At 39.6% G+C, this 19,499-nt stretch overlaps 1 protein-coding gene across 1 annotated transcript in view; it reads left to right on the forward strand.

Moving 5' to 3' along the window:
- RAD23B (RAD23 homolog B, nucleotide excision repair protein) overlaps positions 1-19,499 on the forward strand; it is a 46,532-nt gene that overhangs the window by 22,804 nt on the left and 4,229 nt on the right. Inside the window, exons 2-9 of the mRNA XM_004710961.4 lie at positions 1,020-1,101; positions 2,614-2,693; positions 5,727-6,013; positions 8,265-8,320; positions 11,933-12,060; positions 13,289-13,424; positions 14,330-14,457; positions 15,394-15,564. Of these exons, the coding sequence (XP_004711018.1) occupies positions 1,020-1,101; positions 2,614-2,693; positions 5,727-6,013; positions 8,265-8,320; positions 11,933-12,060; positions 13,289-13,424; positions 14,330-14,457; positions 15,394-15,564 (1,068 nt within the window). The remainder of the gene's footprint in view (positions 1-1,019; positions 1,102-2,613; positions 2,694-5,726; positions 6,014-8,264; positions 8,321-11,932; positions 12,061-13,288; positions 13,425-14,329; positions 14,458-15,393; positions 15,565-19,499) is intronic.

The raw sequence follows: 19,499 nt of genomic DNA on the forward strand, positions 1-19,499 counted from the left end.
CGTGCTACCCCGTGATTTGGCTTCAGAAATTGATTGATTCATGGCTTTCTAAGTCTGACCCTGTTGTCATAGAATATTAGGAATAGCAGAGGCCATAAAGGTCATCTTTGGTCCTTCGTTTACAGATGCAGCAGAGGGAATCCAGGGTACATCTTAAGCTCTTTTAAGTAGTCTAGTGGTTCTCTGCCTTGGCTGAACTTGGGAACCATCTTGCAAAGATTAATTTAGGAGCCCTGGTGGCACATTGGCTGTGCATGCGTGGCTGTTCACTGATAGGTTGGCAGCCTGGACCCCTCACCTGGAGTAAGTCGGTTTCAGTAAAGATTCTAGCTCCCTAGAGCAGTTGGTTCTTTGACTCTGCCCTGCAGGGTTGTTGTGAGTCAGGATAAACTAAGTGGCAGTAGATTATTTTGCTGCTGTTAGGGGGCCTGGAGGATTGGCAGAGCTTTTTCAAAATATTAATGTCCAGGCTGTACCCTCAGAAGTTATTTTTAATTCGTCTTTATGAAGGTGTCCTTTATTCCTAGTTAATGAGAATCCAAGCTTCTTAGTTGAAACCTTAATTTTTTTAAAATTACCCAATCTGCTTAAAGTATTTTTTAAAAATCTCTGTATATGTAATAGATCAGTGGTTCTGAACCTTCCTAATGCCGCAACTAATACAGTTCCTCATGTTGTGACCACCCCAAACCATAAAGTTATTTTTGTTGCTGCTTCATAACTGTAATTTTGCTACTGTTATGAATCGGGCGACCCCTGTGAAAGAGTCGGTCGGCCCCCAGGCTGAGAACCGCTGTAATAGATCGTGATAGAAGAACATTTATGCCTGTCAAGTGTAATAATATAGTGGCTATTTTGGTATAAGATTAGAAGACATGATCTTTGCATGTGAGGAAGCATTGATAATCAGACATGAGCATATTTAATCATTTTTCAGATTCTGGGTTGGCATTTTTATTTAGCTTTCTTTATGAAATCTTTTTTAAAAAATTATTTATTGAAATCTTTTTCTTTTATAGGTGAAAGCACTGAAGGAGAAGATTGAGTCTGAAAAGGGGAAAGATGCCTTCCCGGTAGCAGGCCAAAAATTAATTTATGCAGGTATGAAGTCAACGCTGACCTTACTGGCTTGTTTCCCTGCTCATTGTGGCGTCCCTTTCGTTTGAGAAGTGGCTGCCCGGGGATTGCTCTGTGTGCCAATGGCTTCTGTGACAAGCATGATTGTTACAGATGGAAGCAGTGAGTCACTTGAATGTGATAATAATAATCAGATTCTCTTTATTTATATTTACCCTACTGATGTCTTCATTCAGGAATTGTAGTTTTGTGTGCTCTTATAGGCATCACACAACTGAATTTTGTTCTTTTATTTGAAGTCTGTTTTAATTACCAGAATTGGTTGAAGGTTATGGACAACCTTGCATATCCCAAAGCCCTGTAACTAGATTACCCAAGCTTATCACATTCTCCTTGCTCCTGGTGTTTCCTGTTCCTCCTTTCTGCATCCATCTACATTTTGTCCTTACGTAAATTCTACTCGTCATCTCAAGTGGGTGATGACTTTCAGGCATGTGTACCTCTTCAGTGGTGGTGTCCCCTTACAGACCTAGCTCTCCTTTGACTGGGCCATGGGTGAGCTCATTTCTAGGCTTGAACAGGGACTTAATGTCCGTATCTTGGGAGTTGCAGCAGTGTGTGTTTAACCAGAAAGCCTCGCTCTTTTTATGATTGACTTTTGTTCCACATTTTTCTCTCATTCTGCCCAGGACCTGCGAGAATGTGATCTGTCTCTTTCAGAGCAGCTGGTAGTGGTACCCAGGCACCATCTAGTTCTTCCAGTTTCAGGGTCCTAGACTGCACAGCATCCAAATTTTGTGGGGGAAGGCACGACTAAATATGACTCATTCATCCTGCAAGCATTGTGGTTAGCAGCCCTACACATAACTACCCAGTCACCAGGGCTTCTGATGAAACTAGAATGCCTAATTAGATAGAGGAGAGATTCTCTGTTTGGCTCTGTCACAATTCGTGCAGCAGTTGGTTTCTAGAGTTTTTAAAATGGAACGCTACCTCCACCATGACCCTGTGTCTTCCTCACTTCTAGACCAAGTTTTCTTGTGTACTGGGTCATTTGGTGAAGTACTTCTTTAATATGAGTATCTCACTTTCATAATTTATCAAATTTCCTTGGAATATGTTTATGTAGTATAAATGGTTGACATTTTAAAATCCATACATTTGCTTTTTTGAGTCCAGGTGTGTAGTGGTTGCTTGTTGGGCTGCAGGTTAGCAGTTTAAAACCACCAGCCGCTCATCACTAGAAAGATGAGGCTTCCTATCCCTGTAAAGAGTTGCAGTTTTGGAAATTCACAGGGGGGCACGGTTCTACCATGTCTTAGAGGGTTTCCATGAGTCAGGATTAATTTTTCCTTTTTTAACTACCCATATGTCCATTTCATATTTACCCTCTTCTTTACCTTTGATTCAGATTTGGGGATGGGAGAAGTGGTGGAATTATGTTGGTGGTTAATGCCTAGAAAGTTGTTTTAACTTCAGTGATGTGTAAGAAAAGATTGCCATACCTTAAATAATACCTTTTTTTTAATATGTTAGGAAAAATCCTCAATGATGATACTGCTCTCAAAGAATACAAAATTGATGAGAAAAACTTTGTGGTGGTTATGGTGACAAAAGTAAGTCTCCAGCCTCATTCTTTACATCTTTATGCATGCAAGTGATTTATAAAATACACAACTGAAAAGTAAAATATGGTAAAAATGCGTACATTTTGCGGGAACAATAGAATCACTGATTAAATAATTATTCATAGATATTGTTTGCCAGAGATTGAATGTCTATGTAGCCTTTAATATGGGCTCAATAAAGGTTCTTCCTATATTATTTCCAAGTTCTACCAACAGAAAAAACATGTAGACTCAGAATTTCTGTGAAATTGCTTAATGAATGCAGTAGATTTTTAACAATTAAAAAAAGGCAGCGAAAGTAATGAAAGATTTACTGTAGTACAGAAATTTTGAATATGAGATTTCTTTTTAATTTATTGGAATGAAATACATTTGGAACAGTTCATACAAGTGAAACTTTCCCCTCTAAAACAATATATATTTATTTAAAGGCATGTAGTCATGCAGTCTGATTATGGAAGCTAATAGCAACCAAGTGGAGAGTTAGTAGGAAGATCAAAGTGATGGTATTCATGATATAGTGATCTTCAGGAACACAGTGACACAATATGGGAATCATGTTTATAATAATATTTGTTGTAATAATATTTGTAATACTGCATAATTGATAACAGTTCACAAAAGGACACAAGTAGAATCTGTTTATTTTACTTTTTAAGTAACCAAATATTTTCTATAATAGAAAGCCGAGATGACAGATACATTTTAACCAGGGCATACTTAAGTACCCAGAAGCAAAAACTGAGCTGTTTACATGTATTATTTAATTTTTTAAAGCCCATTACAGAACCGTATGATTTTGCTATATTGAAGCACTTATTTTTTTAAAAAATTATTTATTTTTAATCATTTTATTAGGGGTTCATACAACTCTTATCACAATCCATACATACATCAATTGTGTAAAGCACTTTTGTACATTCATTGCCCTCATCATTCTCAAAACATTTGCTCTCCGCTTAAGCCCCTGGCATCAGCTCCTCATTTCCCCCCCTTCCTCCCCCGCTCCCTCATGAGCCCTTGATAATTTATAAATTATTATTTTGTCATCCCTTGCCCTGTCTGATGTCTCCCTTCACCCACTTTTATGTTGTCTGTCCCCAGGGAGGAGGTTATATGTAGATCCTTGTAATAGGTTCCCCTTTCCACCCACCCTACCCTCCCTCAACCTTCCAGTATCACCACTCTCAGCCCACTGGTCCTGAAGGGATCATCTGTCCGGGATTCCCTGTGTTTCCAGTTCCTATCTGTACCAGTGTAAATCCTCTGGTCTAGCCAGATTTGTAAGGTAGAATTGGGTTCATGATAGTGAGGGGGCGGGGAGAAGGAAGCATTTAGGAGTAGAGGAAAGTTGTATGTTTCATCGTTGCTACACTGCACCCTGACTGGCTCGTCTCCACTCCGTACTCGCCCTCATTTACAATGATAAGATTTTTTGTTCTGATGATGCCTGATACCTGATCCCTTCGACACCTCGTGATCACACAGACTGGTGTGCTTCTTCCATGTGGGCTTTGTTGCTTCTGAGCTAGATGGCCGCTTGTTTACCTTCAAGCTTTTAAGACCCCAGACACTATGTCTTGATAGCTGGGCACCATCAGCTTTCTTCACCACATTTGCACCCATTTGTCTTCAGCGATCATATCAGGGAGGTGAGCACACAATGATACGATTTTTTTGTTCTTTGATGCCTGATAACTGATCCCTTCGGCACCTCGTGGTCACGCAAGCTGCTGAAGCACGTACTTATTGAATGACCTTAAATAAAGTAGTAGGTAATTTCGGGTAAGGGAGTTCTTGCCCCATCTAGTTTGATCATGTGGCACACAATGGAAAATGAGATAGCCACACATTTAGCTAGTAAACATTTTATGTGCTTTAAAAAATTTACATGGCGTTATTTTTCTCAATCAGTAGTTCATACACGTACTGTTCGTGACATTTTTTCCAAACCTTGTAGTGTGTTAGCATGCTTCTCTACTTCTCTCTGACGTCTTGTTTCTGGTTTTCTGGTTTTCCTCTTCCTCCCTGTCTTCTCATCTTTGGTTTTGAGCAAAGGTTAGCCCTTTTGCTCTCCCATAGTTGACTACTCTAAGGAGTACATCTTCATGGGTGTTACTTGATTTGAGGCCCTGTCTCTTATTAGGTGCCAAGGTGGCCTTCAACTTGACTGTCTTCAATAATAGTACTGTAATTTTGACTGTTAGGACCATAACTAAGAAGGAGAATTGGTCTCAGAATAGAGTTTTGCATTTGAGGAATAGATACTTTAGACCTGTTTAATTTTATTTGATATAGAATCTGGATAATTATGGTTATTTTATTTTGAAGGTAATAGTAGAGTCCACTTAATTAGAAGAGGAAAGGTACTGATAGAGGTCAACACTGAAAAAGCCAGTGAGGTTGACTGTAAGACCAAAAGGTGGGGGGAACTTCCTGTCAGAAGCAAGCAGAACAGAGGGGCTTATACTGAAAGCAAAATAGCCCTTTGTGCCACGAGTCCGTGAAATGTTACTGTAAAATATTGATTACAAAGGTTTGATGCTTAAACATCGTAATCTGCATAATTTTAGGTGATTGGTTTTAGAAGAGTAAAATGCACACCTTTTTGTATCTTAAGTATTCAGTTTATAGTTAATTTTTAAAAAATCCAAAAAAGTAAAACATATTTTGGAGAACTTGTTTGGCTATTTTCTGGATACATATTTTTATATTAGTCTTTGTTTTTGCTTCTATTTCAGATTAAGTAAATAATTTGAAAGACTGAAATCGTTAGCTAAAGCTAACAATTGGGGCTAATAGTTGGTGTTCAGGACAGATACAGATGTCCTCTGTAACTTTGAAAGCATTCTTTATAAAGTGAATCATCTTGCTAATGTTAATCACATCATATCACTTTACAAAATTATTTTCAACTTTTTTGAAGTCACCTCTTAAGAGTCTAATGAGAGATAAGGGGATCATTTAACATACTTTCTCATAATTAATTAACTTTAACTGTTTGCTTTCCAATGTGCATAGCCCAAAGCAGTGACCGCACCAGCACCAACCACGACGCAGCAGTCAAGTCCTGCTACCACCACTGCAGTTAGCTCCTCTGCAGCTGCAACTGTGGCACAGGCCCCTACCCCCGCCCCTGCTTCGGCACCCACACCTGCACCTGCACCCGCACCTAACCCCACGCCTATCACTCCAGCATCAACAACAGCACCTTCTGAACCCACACCCACTAGTGCAACTCAACAAGAAAAACCTGCAGAAAAGCCAGCAGAAGCACCCGTGGCTACTAGTCCAACATCAACTGACAGGTAAGACCTGGATTTTAAGAAATTAGACCTCATAATATCTTTGTATGATGATGATCATCAAACTGATTACTGTGCCAAGTTTTGAAAAAGTTTGAATGTGATTTAAAATGTCTGTAGGTATAAATTTTTATAATCGAGATGGCTACACTTAATGGATTTTGTAGGTGTGTGCCAAAGCTGTTTAACTTAAAAAAGGATAAAAGATCAAGAACAACTTAAAATTTTATAATAGTAGTTACTGGAATCCTTATTTATGTGTGGTCTCTGTAGTCTTCTTGTCACTGTCAGTGCATCAGTAATGTCAGTATTAACCAGTTGCGCAGTTTTCCCGTATGTGGTTTTGGCATTTGTTGACCCTCAACTTCTAGCCACTTCTTAGGGTCTTTCCAACAATAGGACTTAGAACTGTAGGATTGCCAGTAATAAAATGGCTTCCCTTTGCCTGCCTCCTACGCTGTGTTAGGCAGGTATTTTCACTATACTGTCTCTTACCTTGAGCACACAACCAGGCATGCTTTCAGCTCTCCGAGTCGATTATAGCTCTGATGTTAGAACAGAGCAGAATGATTCCACAGGGTTTCTAAAGCTGTACATCTTTACAGAAGCACACAGCCACATATTCAACTTGTGTGGCAGGAGTTGGCCTCAAACCACTGACCTTTTAGTTAGCAGCTGTGTGCTTTAATGATTGTGCTACCAGTGCGCTTTCCAATATGTACAGTACTTACTCTAAATATGTCATCTCAAAATATAGGCTGAAACTTGGTGGCATAATAAGATGGATTCTCTATACCTCAGACTCAGGAAATCCCAAATGTATAAAGATCTAATGTAAAAATTAAACTGTAGACTACAGTAGCACATGGTAGTAATAAAAATAATCTTAGCTTGAATAGGTCTTTTCTAAGCAAGATAAACCAGCTAGGAAGTAATTGTCTAAAATAATGCTGGATTGTTTTGGCTACTGAGAACATTAAAAAGTTGGGAACTAGCCTAAAGATTCCTTATTGAAGGCTAGATTGTTACCCATTAAATGGAATACTGCATCTATGGGGGGCGAAAATTACACAGATTTTACAATGCTTGTAAGAAATAATTGTGTTACTCTTTAAGATACAAACTGGTCTCAGTGGTTGTCTTTAGGTAGGGTCTTGGTCAGGAGAGTAGTTTCATTTTTCTGTATATTCTTTTTGAAATTTCACCTTCTCCACTTAATTTTACTATCTAGCTAATGAAACAACTGATAAGGGACACTAAAGGACTATTTTGATCATAGTAGAAGAGATTCTTCCTTTAGCAAGCACTTTACAAGCAGTAATCCTATCCACGTGGATACTTTCATTGGTCTCATAATGGTGAAGAGACACGCTTAGAAAGTTTAGGTAATTTATGCAAACTCCGGGTCCTTTGCTTTGCTACAGTGCTTTCTCAGTACTTGGTCAAATGTGTATTTGTTTTTTAAAGTGGGGCATAGGGTGAGGGGCAGGAGGAGGGAAAAGAGAAAGTGTGTATTGGCACGTTTGTATCTGTCACTGTAAACTGCTGACAACTACTTTTACCACTTAGGTAAACTTTAATGTATTTTTCTTAGACTCGATCTTCATACTTTTTCATCATCTCATCTGCCTACTTTTCCACCAGCCTTGTGTTGTATAGAACTTGACATTTGGTTCTTTTATATTGGTCCTACCTTATGTTATAGCTGAGATTTATCCTACCTCTACTTTTGCTTATGTTGTGTTCCTTGCCTTGAATGTCTTCCTCTAAATTTTCTTGTTTAAAACTTACTAGTAAGACAAGTGGAATTCCACGATTTGAAGGTTTCTGCTTTGGTTTTTGCATGTGCTGTTTTTGTTTAAGCATTACTGTTTTTAGAAGCTTTTCAATTGTGACTTCATTTGTAGATTAACTCCTTTGACCATTTTTATTTTGTAGTTCTTAAATAGGTATAAAGGTGTTATTTATATTTGTCTATTAAAATAATAGTACCTTGGCATAGACTGAGTATTGAGATGGACATTTTCCCCAAATCATGGATGATATGTATAAAGCTTTTGGAGTTAATCTAGATCGATTATTTAACACTGTAGTTAGACTTTTATATTAAATTAAGATTTTAAATATTATTAAGGTTTTTGAAGTGCTGTGTGTTGTAATTTATCACAACAATAAAGTTGACTATTATTTAATTTCCATGTAAATTTTATATACTTTTCAAGTGTTGATTTTATTTTTAAAAAATATTTTCCAGTACATCAGGAGATTCTTCGCGCTCAAACCTTTTTGAAGATGCAACAAGTGCACTTGGTAAGAATATTCCCTATATCGTAACTAACCTTATAAGAGTTAGGTAAAAGAGGTTGAAGTTGTATCCTTTTTCTGTGATCTTAAACGTATGTTTTCTTAGTTTATTTTAATCGAACTATAAAATGAGATAGTATTGAATGAGATAGTAATTTAATTATGGTTAATTTATTCTTGCGTGGTGCTGCTTTTATAAAGATTGCTGCCAAGAAAACTTCGATGAGAGTTCTGTTCAGTAACACATGGGCTTGTCATGAGTCGGAATCAACTCTTGGATAATGAGTTAATGTTATGTGAGGGACCAGCCTGCACAACCAATTGGGTCCTGGGAGGCGGTTGTGTAATTGAGGAGTAAATTAAACAAACATCCGACAAGACATGATGTGCACACAACAGGTAGGGGAGGTATTAGAGCAGCAGTTCTCAACCTGTGTGGGTTGCGACTCCTTTGGCGGTAAATGACCCTTTCACAGGGGTGTCGCCCGATTCATAACAGTAGCAAAATTACAGTGACGAAGTAGCACGAAAATAATTTTATGGTTGGGAGGTCACCACAACATGAACTGTAGAAAGGGTTGCAGCATAAGAAGGTTGAAAACCACTATATTAGCGGCATACATGTGACAGGAAGGTACATAGGAAACAAGATGGGTGGGTTCTAGAGTTAAGATGTTGAATTAAACTTGGTCTCTGAGCTGGCTTGCCATTAGGTGTCCCTGAGCTCTTTTCCTGGGGAACAATCTGATCATTATCAGAAAGGAGTGGGATTAGGGTTAGATGAGCTGATTGCTTTTGATGGCAGACAGTCTTCAGGCTATTAACCTTCAAGAGCTATAGTGAGCAACCATGTGCTTTCAAACAGCACCTTGAACCAAGCCCACTGCCATCAAGTTGGTTTGAACAGTGATTTACTAGGATTTCTGAGCCTGCAACTAGCCTTGTCTTCCTCTGCAGGGCAGCTGGTGGGGTTGCATCACTGACTCTGTGGTTAGCATCTACCACCAAACAGCTCCACCAAGGCTCTGTTTGCTTAGATGGATCCTCAAAATTGTTAAACCTTCATTCAAGTGTCAAAAAGAAACAGTGGAATAAAGTTAATGGCAGATCATGCCAAATGGTGTTAAGAACTTCCAAATTAATAAAGACTAGAAAGAAAACCCTGGCAATCTGCCTATGAAAAAACCCCCCTCTGAGGAAACCCTGTGGGTCACAATAGTCTCATCACTGAGTTGGCTCAGGACAAGAGAGGCAGCCTTTTTGTTCCACTGTGCAGAAGGGGCTGCCATGAGTCGGAGGCCAACTATATGGCAGCTAAACAATTATGTTCAGTGATGGAGACCTCTGCTTCCGTTAGTTCAAGATACCATCATGTACAATGAAGTTCCATGAAAAGTGCTCTAGTTGGGGAGCTCAGGGGAGTACCTTCAGGAAGTGACGTTCCTTGTGTGTTATGTGAGCTTGTGTTGTCTGGGTTGACTAGAGAAACGAATTCATAGGCACTCGTGTGTAGAAGAGCTTTATATACAAGAACAGTTGCTCATTAAGAAAACTCCCCAGCCCAGTTCAGATCAAGTCCATAAGGCCAATATTAGCCCATATGTCCGATACCAAGCTACAAAACCCTCTTCAGACTCAACGAAATACATGCAATGACGCCAAATGCTAGAAGATCACAGGCCAGTGGGTGGAAAATCTTGTGGATTCAGTGGCAGTGTAAGCATCTCAGTGCTGGCGTGGGTCTTCACGTGACTCCTCCAGCTCCAGGGCACTACAGTAGCTCCATGTGTCTTGTCAATAGGAGTGTCTCACAGGGAGGGAGTGAATGTCCCACCTCTAATGAGCTATTTTTCTCCTTAGCAGCTCAAAATGAAGTCATCGAGCTGTGACCTCATTGACAGGCTACTCTTAAGTCTCAAGTTGACAACAGACTGTGTGACTACCAGAGAGCTTTTAACTTTCTATTGGTCTGGCCGCTTTCCCTTGCTGTTTTGATAACGTGCAGTGGGAATAAAAACTGCTAACTTGTTACGGCTCTGTAGATGGTGTGAAATGTCTTACCTACATATTTTTCAAAATTCAGTCTGTCTCCTAAAATGCGTTCGCTGACAATTTGATACTTCTCTATTCTGTGCCATGCTGTACCTGGTGTTTATATGATACCCATTTTTCTCTTTCTGTATTATAAATCTGGGTTTTAAAACAACAAAAGCATGTATCTTATAGTTCCAGGTTAAAAGTCTGGCATGTGTCTCACTGGGCTCAAATGCAGGGAGTCAGCAGGGCCGCGCATGCACGTGTTCCAAGGATCCCGGGGCACAGTACTTAAACCCTCCCTGCTAGTGCATACACACCAGCTGCTCTACAAAGGAAACATGGAACAGCCAGTTTCTGTGAAGGGTTTTTCCCCTTGCCATAAACATTCAAAATCTTTTCAATAAAGGTGACATCTGGAACTCGGTTTTGTAGCCATGACTGGTACGCCGCTATCGTGTGAACTAGAGCTTGCAGCCATTGTAGCAGGCATACTGTGTGATATGGCTTTGAGGTCCCTGGTGCTTTCCCGAAATGTCTGTACCCCTTGCAGCCCTTGTGTGGACTGGGCAGTAAAATGGTGCCACAGCCCTTGGCTCAGCACCAGCTGGTTGAAGGCGAGGATCTTAACTCCAGTTGTGAGGATGTAGCCCCAGACTGGCTGCTCACTTGGAGCGTGCACACCTTCAGGTTGGCCACCGCCTGCATCTGTAAGTCATCTGTTAGTGTCTCCACAGCCATCTTGTTTTCCTAGCCAGAAAGGTTTGTCTTCTGGAACATTCAAGAGAGGGCTGGGGTGGCCGGGGTGGTATGGCTCCTGAACTGCCTTTTCAGAATAGCCTGGTTAAAGGTGGAGTTCGCCCTCCGGGCCAGAAACCTGCAGCAGGTCCTGGCTTTTGGATTCCTTGTAGTGACCTTTGGGTTCTTGTGGAGGGTGTCAACTCCCATGATGGTGCTTCCTGCCCAGGTCCAGAAAGGTGTTTCTGTGAAGACTGGTAGCTTCGAAAACCCCGTGGGACACATAGGTTCTATCCCGTATGGTTAATATGGGTCAGAATTAACTTGACAACAGTGGGTTTGATTTTTGGCTCTTCTATAAGATCTCTCTGACTTGAAGTTAACTTGACAGTAACAGGGTTTTTTAGGTGGAGAATCTGTGTCCTTGACCTTTTCTGTTTCGAATGGTTGTCCATGTTCCTTAACACCCCCCACCCCCCTTTCCTCTATCTCTGACCTGGCACTTATCCTTATATTGTTTCTCTAATCTTCTCTGCCTGCCCTCTCTGATACTGTATTGGTCATATCTCAATAAACCAAGTCATTCTCCTTACTTTAAAGGTCAACTGATTAACAAGCTTTATCTGTGATTTTACTTGTTCTTTGCCACGTAACCTAACATTTCTGAGGTCCTAGTTTGGAGGCAGGCTATTTCTGCCTACCACATTTTGGTAGTAGTTTATACTCCCAAGTCATCTTTCTGTTCATAGCACCCGAAACATTGTGTGTATGCACACACACTCAGGAGACTTAATAATTTATTAACTGTCCCTTTCCTTCTGCCCACCCCACACCCTCCTTTTTCAGTGACAGGTCAGTCCTATGAAAACATGGTCACCGAGATCATGTCAATGGGCTACGAACGAGAGCAAGTCATTGCAGCCCTAAGAGCCAGTTTCAACAACCCTGACAGAGCAGTGGAGTACCTTTTAATGGTAAGAAACATAGTTTTACTTCGTTGTAGTTGTTTAAGATCTAAGGGACCAGTAATTTTTAGTTTGTCTTAGTCTGAAAGTCATCATTGGCGCAGCATGCAGTCCACCATGGTAAGACCAATTTATGGGTGAGAAATGGATGAAAATTACCTGAGCTTGACATTGTGGGCTCTCTCAGAAGCATTCTTTGTGATGTCTGGAATGATGTCTGTGCCTAATGCAGCCAGAGCCAGGATCCTGTTAGTCATTGCCCATCATTCTTCATATGTTATTCTCTGAATCCGGGTTATATGGATATGTGAATATATTATCCTTTCAAACGTAATCTTTCCTCCTTTCAGAATCTGTAGGAACTTCTTGAAGTGTATCATAAATGTAGCATAAATGCAGCAAACAAACCTCTGGGTGTGCTTAAAGCTAGGTTACAAGTGCAGTTTTTTTACTGAGCAGCCGCTTAAAAACATTTTTGTGAGATTTAAAAAGTCAACTAGAGTGATGTATAGCACAAAATCACTGATCATGTTGCTTTTTAATATATGTCTTACACCCTCGCTTCAGTTATTGACTGTCTCATTAACATTGCCAGTGTAGGAAACTAGTAAGTAATCTACCGTTCACCCATTGTTTACAGTCAAGACATCTGTTTAACAGTACTGAACACACTTGGTGGGGGTTGGGGTGAGGGGAGGTGTCAGCTTGATTGGGCCAGGATTGATTCACATTCATTTGGCAGTTCTGTAAACATTGTTTCATGACAAAATTTTAATGGCAGAACTTTTTATATCTATTATCTGAATGGGGGAAGGCTTAAAAAAGTTCATGGAAAAATTCCGTTATCCTTTAATTCCATTTCTACATGAACTTTTTGAAACCTCTTCATCCTGTCTAGTAAAGTAGCCACTAGTCAACAATAGTTATCTACATTTTTGAAACATTAATAGGGAGAAATGTAAAATTCAGTGTTTTAAAAATAACAGTAACCACCAAGTGTTAACATTTCTTTGATGCTAGGAAGGTCTGTGGACAACATTACCTTATATTGGTTCTTTCACCCCTAGGCCCTTTCCAACTGAATTTGAAAATCTATAGCATTTTTATCAACTCTACTTGAACTGAAGTAGGCATCTGTTTGATACTGTAAAATATTGAATGACTTAACAAGTCTTTCAGTCAGTATGATATGTAGTGAACTTTAAATGAGTTTGAAAGGTTGAAATTACGTTTTCAGGGAATCCCAGGAGATCGGGAAAGTCAGGCTGTGGTGGACCCCCCTCAAGCAGCTAGTACGGGGGCTCCTCCGTCGTCCGCCGTGGCAACAGCTGCAGCAACTACCACAGCAACGACAACCACCACAAGTCCCGGAGGTAAAGTAGGGTGTTTTCAATCGGGAGGGAACAGCTTCTTAATTTGTAATGTAAAATAGTTTAATCTTCTTTACTATGGTGAGGTTTATTCCCAAAGCATTTGAATAATGCCTAAAGGAAGTTTCCTATACCTTAATGCTAGAGAGTGGCTCAAAAGAAATTCTGCCAAAATGGTTGTAAAGGGTCCCCCCCCCCTTGTTTTGGCAAATGACAACTTCCGTATAGATTACTCTAAAACACGCTTCCCAGCTTGTACTTAATGCTATCATATAAAGCCATTCAGAGTAGTTCTGTCTACTGTCTACCTTGTCTATTCATTCCCTCCCTGTAAATGTCAAAACCAAGCCCAATGTCAGGGTTGATTCTAATAGTAATCTTATATAGAAGACTTTTCTTTGGGGGTGTTTTGTATGTTCTAAAGTAAACGAGGTTTTTTTTGTTTTAAAAAATAATTTCTGTATGCACTTTTATTAACTGAATGCAGTTTTATTTTGATAGAATACATGCAGGGCCTGTACCCTAATATTGAAAATAATGAGTGCCTGAAGCAATTGTCACAGATGGGTTCTAGTGCTCTGCATTCCCCAAGAGCCTTTGCTCACAGGAATACTACTTCCCCCTGGTATTCAGCATGCACTTGGGTACATCTAGAAAGTTCTGTAGTTATATACTGTATATACTCGAGTGTAAGCAGGCGCGAATATCCACCGAGGCACCAGATTTTACCACAAAAACTGCATTAAAAATGTGCTGGAAAACTTGGCTTATACTCAAGTATATATGGTATTTTATTTACATACATCAGAAAACTCAGAACATAATTTTTAGTTGCCTGTCTTTGCATTCTAGGTGTATAATTAAAATAGCTGTTTCCATATATAATTACAACTTTGTGTGATTTTTAGGTCACCCATTGGAATTTTTGAGGAATCAACCTCAGTTCCAACAGATGAGACAAATTATTCAACAGAATCCTTCCCTACTTCCAGCATTGCTACAACAGATAGGTCGAGAGAATCCTCAGTTACTACAGGTGACTTTCCAATCATGTTTGTTTTGAAAGTGAGCTTTAGCAGGCATCACATTGTGAAAATATCCATCACTGTAAACCCGCCCCCGTCCCCTGCCCGCATTGAATAAAATGTGGTTGGTGGAGCTGATGTCTCCTTGGAGATTCTCAGGGCACGTGGACATATTAAAGATCTGAGAAGCTCTGTGGCAAAGTAGGTTTCATTTTTAAATCCACTTTTCACAACTTAATTTTGAGTGGAGTATTGCCTCCTAGAAAACTTAACTGTAGGCCTAGTTCATGCTGAGATGATGAAGTATATTGAAGGTTTTCCAAGCATTGTATTGCTTACCAGAGTGGATACTAAAAAATAGCACAAGGGAGCTTCAAAAGATTATGGGAAATAATATTTTACAGTCCTAAAATAGGTTTTTTCACCCCTGTATTTTTTTTGGGGGGGGTAAAAGAATATATATATATATATATCACATTGGCCCATTCAAACCCTATTGGTATCTCTGCTCTAATTATTGTTCCTGAGGGGTTTATCTGTCTTGGATTCTGTGTGTGTCCAGAGCTCTTAACTGTACCCGTGTACATACTGGGGTCATGATAGTGGGGGGAGGAAGCATTAAAGAACTAGAGGAATGCTGTGCACCTTAGCTGACTAGTCTATTTTTTCAGTGAAATTAATTTGGCAACTATTCGTGGTGTTAGTTGCAAAATTAGTTTTATGGTGGGGTGGGCATTTATGAATTTTCTTAATCATCAGTATTTATTCAAAGTTGATGTTTCTTTAATTATAAACAAGAATTATGTCCCTTCCAAAACTGAACGACTCAGAATCCATCTAAAATATATTACAGTGGCAACGGTAATGCTTTTATATTTAGAATTCTTACTTTTCTGAAGATACTTTTTATCATGCATTATTTTTCTCTGTTCTTCGACTTCCCACAGCAAATTAGCCAACACCAGGAGCATTTTATTCAGATGTTAAATGAACCAGTTCAAGAAGCTGGTGGTCAAGGAAGTGGGGGTGGAGGTAGCAGTGGAGGAATTGCAGAAGCTGGAAGTGGTCATATGAACTACATTCAAGTAACACCTCAGGAAAAAGAAGCTATAGAAAGGGTGAGTTTATGTAAAAATAAAAATGTCATCATTTACTACGTTGCACTTAAATGTTACACTGGTAGCACATTTCAAATGCTCAATGCTCTGGTCTGTGTGCCTGCTATGTAGGAAGCACAGACATAAGGCATTTCCATCATAGGTGATTGTTCTGTTGGACTGAGTCCAATAAAACTGCCCGGGGGCTTGGCCTGAAAGACAATGTCTCTCCAGTTTTGCCCTTTGTAGAATTTAGGGACTAGCGGGTAAGTACCAATCTATCATGAAATACACATGAATTGAATTGAGAAACTATCAATTTCATTGGTGTAAAATTTTAACAAGGATTAAGCATAGTAAACCTCAGAATTCACTACCCTGATTAGTTTTCCATCCCTCAAGTTGATGGATACAGATTGCAACATTGCAATGACCTGGCTTTTATAATGTGACTGTTAATTACTTTTCTCTGGGCTTTGTTAATCGTTGCGAACAGACTCATAGTTTTATTTATTCCCTATCTTGAATTTTTTTTTTTAAGATAGTGCATTTTAACTTAAGGAAATTATCCAGACAATAATGTAATTTTATTATATGTACCAGTGTGCACTGTTTATAATTAAATTATTTTTATGTTTCTTAAAATATGTACATTATGGTGATGTTTTTACACCTCAAATAACAAAATCGAGTATAGGACTGTGAAAAAATGGTTACATAGCAACTGTTCATGGGCTTATTAGTACTTGATTTCTGTGTTGGAATCATTATTTTCTTTTGTTGTTTATGCTTTTGATACGTCATCAAAGAAACCATTACTTAATATAAAGTACAGAATATCTACTAGGTTTAGTGTTCAGGTTGATTTAGTTTGGGGGCTAATTTCTGCATATGGTGTGAGATTTGGGCTCCAGCGTCATTCTTTGACATGGAAAGATCCACTTGTCCCAGCACTGTTGGCAAACTGAAGACAACTCTTTCGCCACTGCCATCTTTGTTGAAAGTCAGTTGACCGTAATTATGAGGCTTTAGTATTGAAATCAGAAATCATGAATGTTTCAATTTTCTTCTTTTTCAAGACTGTTTTAACTTTTCTAGGCCCCTTGGAGGCCTGGTGGTGGAGTGATTACCAATTAGATTGCTAACTGCAAGGTTAGCCGTTTGAAACCATCAGTTAGTTGCTCTCAGAGAGAAAGACTGGACTTTCTGTTCTCATAAAGAGTACAGTCTCAGAATTTCACAGGGATAGTTCTCCCCTATTCTTTAGGGCTGTTATGAGTCAGCATTGAGTTGGTGGCTGTGAATTTGGTTTGGGTTGTATTTTTATGTCAATGTTCGGGTCAACCTGGACATTTCTGCAGGGGAAAAACTGGCTGGGATGCCTTGAGCTGCTGTTAACCACAGTCAGCTGTTCAAAGCCCCAGCCAATCCACAGAACAACAGTGAAGGCTGTCCGCTCCAGTACAGATCTATAGTCTTGCAAGTTCAAAGGGATAGTCCTCGCCTGTCCTGTAAAGGTCACTGTGATTTAGAATTCATTCACTGGTGGTGTGGGCGGTTAAGCACTGGGCTGCTAGCCCCAAGGTTATTGATTCCCACTCCTTGGAAGAGTGTTAAGGTAGTAAGAGAAATCTCTGGTAAAGGTTTGTAAGCCGCAGAAACCCTGTGGAGTGGTCTACTCTGCCTGATAGGGTTGCTATGAGTCAGTATCAGTTGACAGTAGTGCATAGGTATGTTGAATTTGTAGATCTACTTGGGAATACCGAACAAACATACCACACGTTGGTGACTTTCCTCTCTGGGAGAAAATTCTGTTTAAGCATCATGGCCGTTTCTTGGAAAGCTACACACGGTATCTGCTTTTAAATCATAGGCGTGATTAGCTAAATGTATACCCTACAGTAACATGGCCTCTTTAACATTAGAAGAAAACCCTGTTGTCTTGGGGTCATGTTCACAGTGTAAAGGTTGGAATTTATAACACATTTATCAGGCTAAGTACCCTTTTGTTAAGTGCTTGCTGTCAAGTCTATTCTAACTCCGGGGAACCTTGTAGGACAGTAAAACTGCCCCTGTGAGGTTTCCAGGACTGAGAAGAAAACCTTATCTTTCTGCCTCTTAGCAGCCAGTGGTTTTGTGCTGCTGACCTTGCAAGTTAAAAACCCAGTGTGTTAATCCATGTGGCACCGGGACTCCTCTGTCAGACTAGGGCACTGCATTTTTGTCAAGTGCTTGCATATTTATTGAGGTGATCATGTGGGCCCCCCCCCCTTTATTATCCCATTAATACATTATATTACCATTGGTTGCTTTTCATGTTGGATAACTGGGATAAACCCCATTTGGCCATGGTGTCTATAGTGTTTTTTTATGCTACTGGGTTTGGTTTGCTAGTATTTTGTTGATGTTAATCTATATTGATGAAAGATGTATCTTCTCTCCAGTTTTCTTCTTTTGATGTCTTGGTCGGGTTTTGGTATCACAATAATACTGGTCTCATAAAATAAAGTTAAGAAGTTGTTGTGGGTTGAATGTGTCCTGAAAAAATGTGTTACAACTCCTAATTTGTGTTGCTGCGACATTCAGGAATGGTTTATCCTTGTTTTGTTAATGAGGCATGATTGGTGTCTTTTTGCTCAATCTCGGATTGGAAAGTAGATGAAATAGACCAGCCAGCAAGCTGAGAAGGGGAAGGTTGATAGCCAGCCAGATGGAGTTCTCTCTGAGGAACCAGGAAAGGATCTGAAGGAACCAGGAAATGCCTACCCTTAGAGCAGGCTAGGGGAACCTTTTTTCTGCCGAGGGCCATACTTGTCGCGTGTAAAATTCACTCCCCCTTACTGTGAGGGCCCGAACTGCTTCTCTGGCGAGGCACGTGATGCTGACCAGTATTGGGGATTTGAGGAGCTTAGTGGGAGCTGGACATTGCCCAGCCCTGTCTTCGAGCCATTCTCCCTAGTAACAGTCTTTATCTTAAAGTCTATTTTGATTCCAGTGTGCCCACTCCAACATGCTTTTGGTTGCCATTTGCATGGTTTGTATTTCTGAATCTGAAGTGTGTACATTGTGTAAGCATATAGTTGTTGGATCCTGTCCCATCCATCATTTACTTTAGATACTCACTTCTAACCTGGACTAAATTTTGTGTTTTTTACTTTTTATCCTGTTTTTAATTGTCATCTGAAAACGCAAGGTTGAACTAGGTTGGGACTAGTGAGTGGTGTGTGTCCATATTCCTTTGGCCGAAAATACATAGTGCTTAGTGAATTAGATAATTGGCCTGAATGTTTTAAGGCTTTTCAGAGTAGTGATTATTGAACCACAAATGTTTTTTTAAATAATCTCAGAAAGTTATATTAGTGACTGTTATAATTTAAAATACTATTAAAAAAACTAAGGAAAAAAATAGAATAACAAAAATATAGCAGTACTAATAGTCATCCATTTTATAATTGACATTGAGTCGATACCAACTCTTGATGATGCCCCTCTAAGAGTCTCTGGATTTCCGAGATGGTAACTCTACAGGAGTATAGAGCCTCGTCTTTGCCCAGCAGGGATGCAGGCTGGTGACTTTGAACTGCTGACCTTGAGGTTAGCAGTCCAACTCATACCTACTGTGCTACCAGGGCTCCTCACAAAATGTATGAGGCAAGGAAAGTGAGACCAATACTTGATTCTAATGAAAGACATGACTTGCTTTACAGATAATTAAGAAGTCACAGTCAAACTCCTCTTGGTGCTCATGTCTTTAAAAAATTTTTTGGTGCTCATATTTTTATCTTACCTTATATGCTAAGAGCCCTTACACTTACACACACACACACACACACACATACATATATGATCACTTATTTTTTTGTTTATTAATTTTGTGTGGCAGTTATGAAAGGACTTGGGAAAAGTTCATTAACCTCAAGTCGATTCTGACTTACTAATAAATGATTGGGTTTCTG

The sequence above is a fragment of the Echinops telfairi genome, unplaced genomic scaffold, assembly GCF_000313985.2.
Source record: "Echinops telfairi isolate 266 unplaced genomic scaffold, ASM31398v2 ScPeMD7_7410;HRSCAF=8448, whole genome shotgun sequence".
NCBI lineage: Eukaryota > Metazoa > Chordata > Mammalia > Afrosoricida > Tenrecidae > Echinops > Echinops telfairi.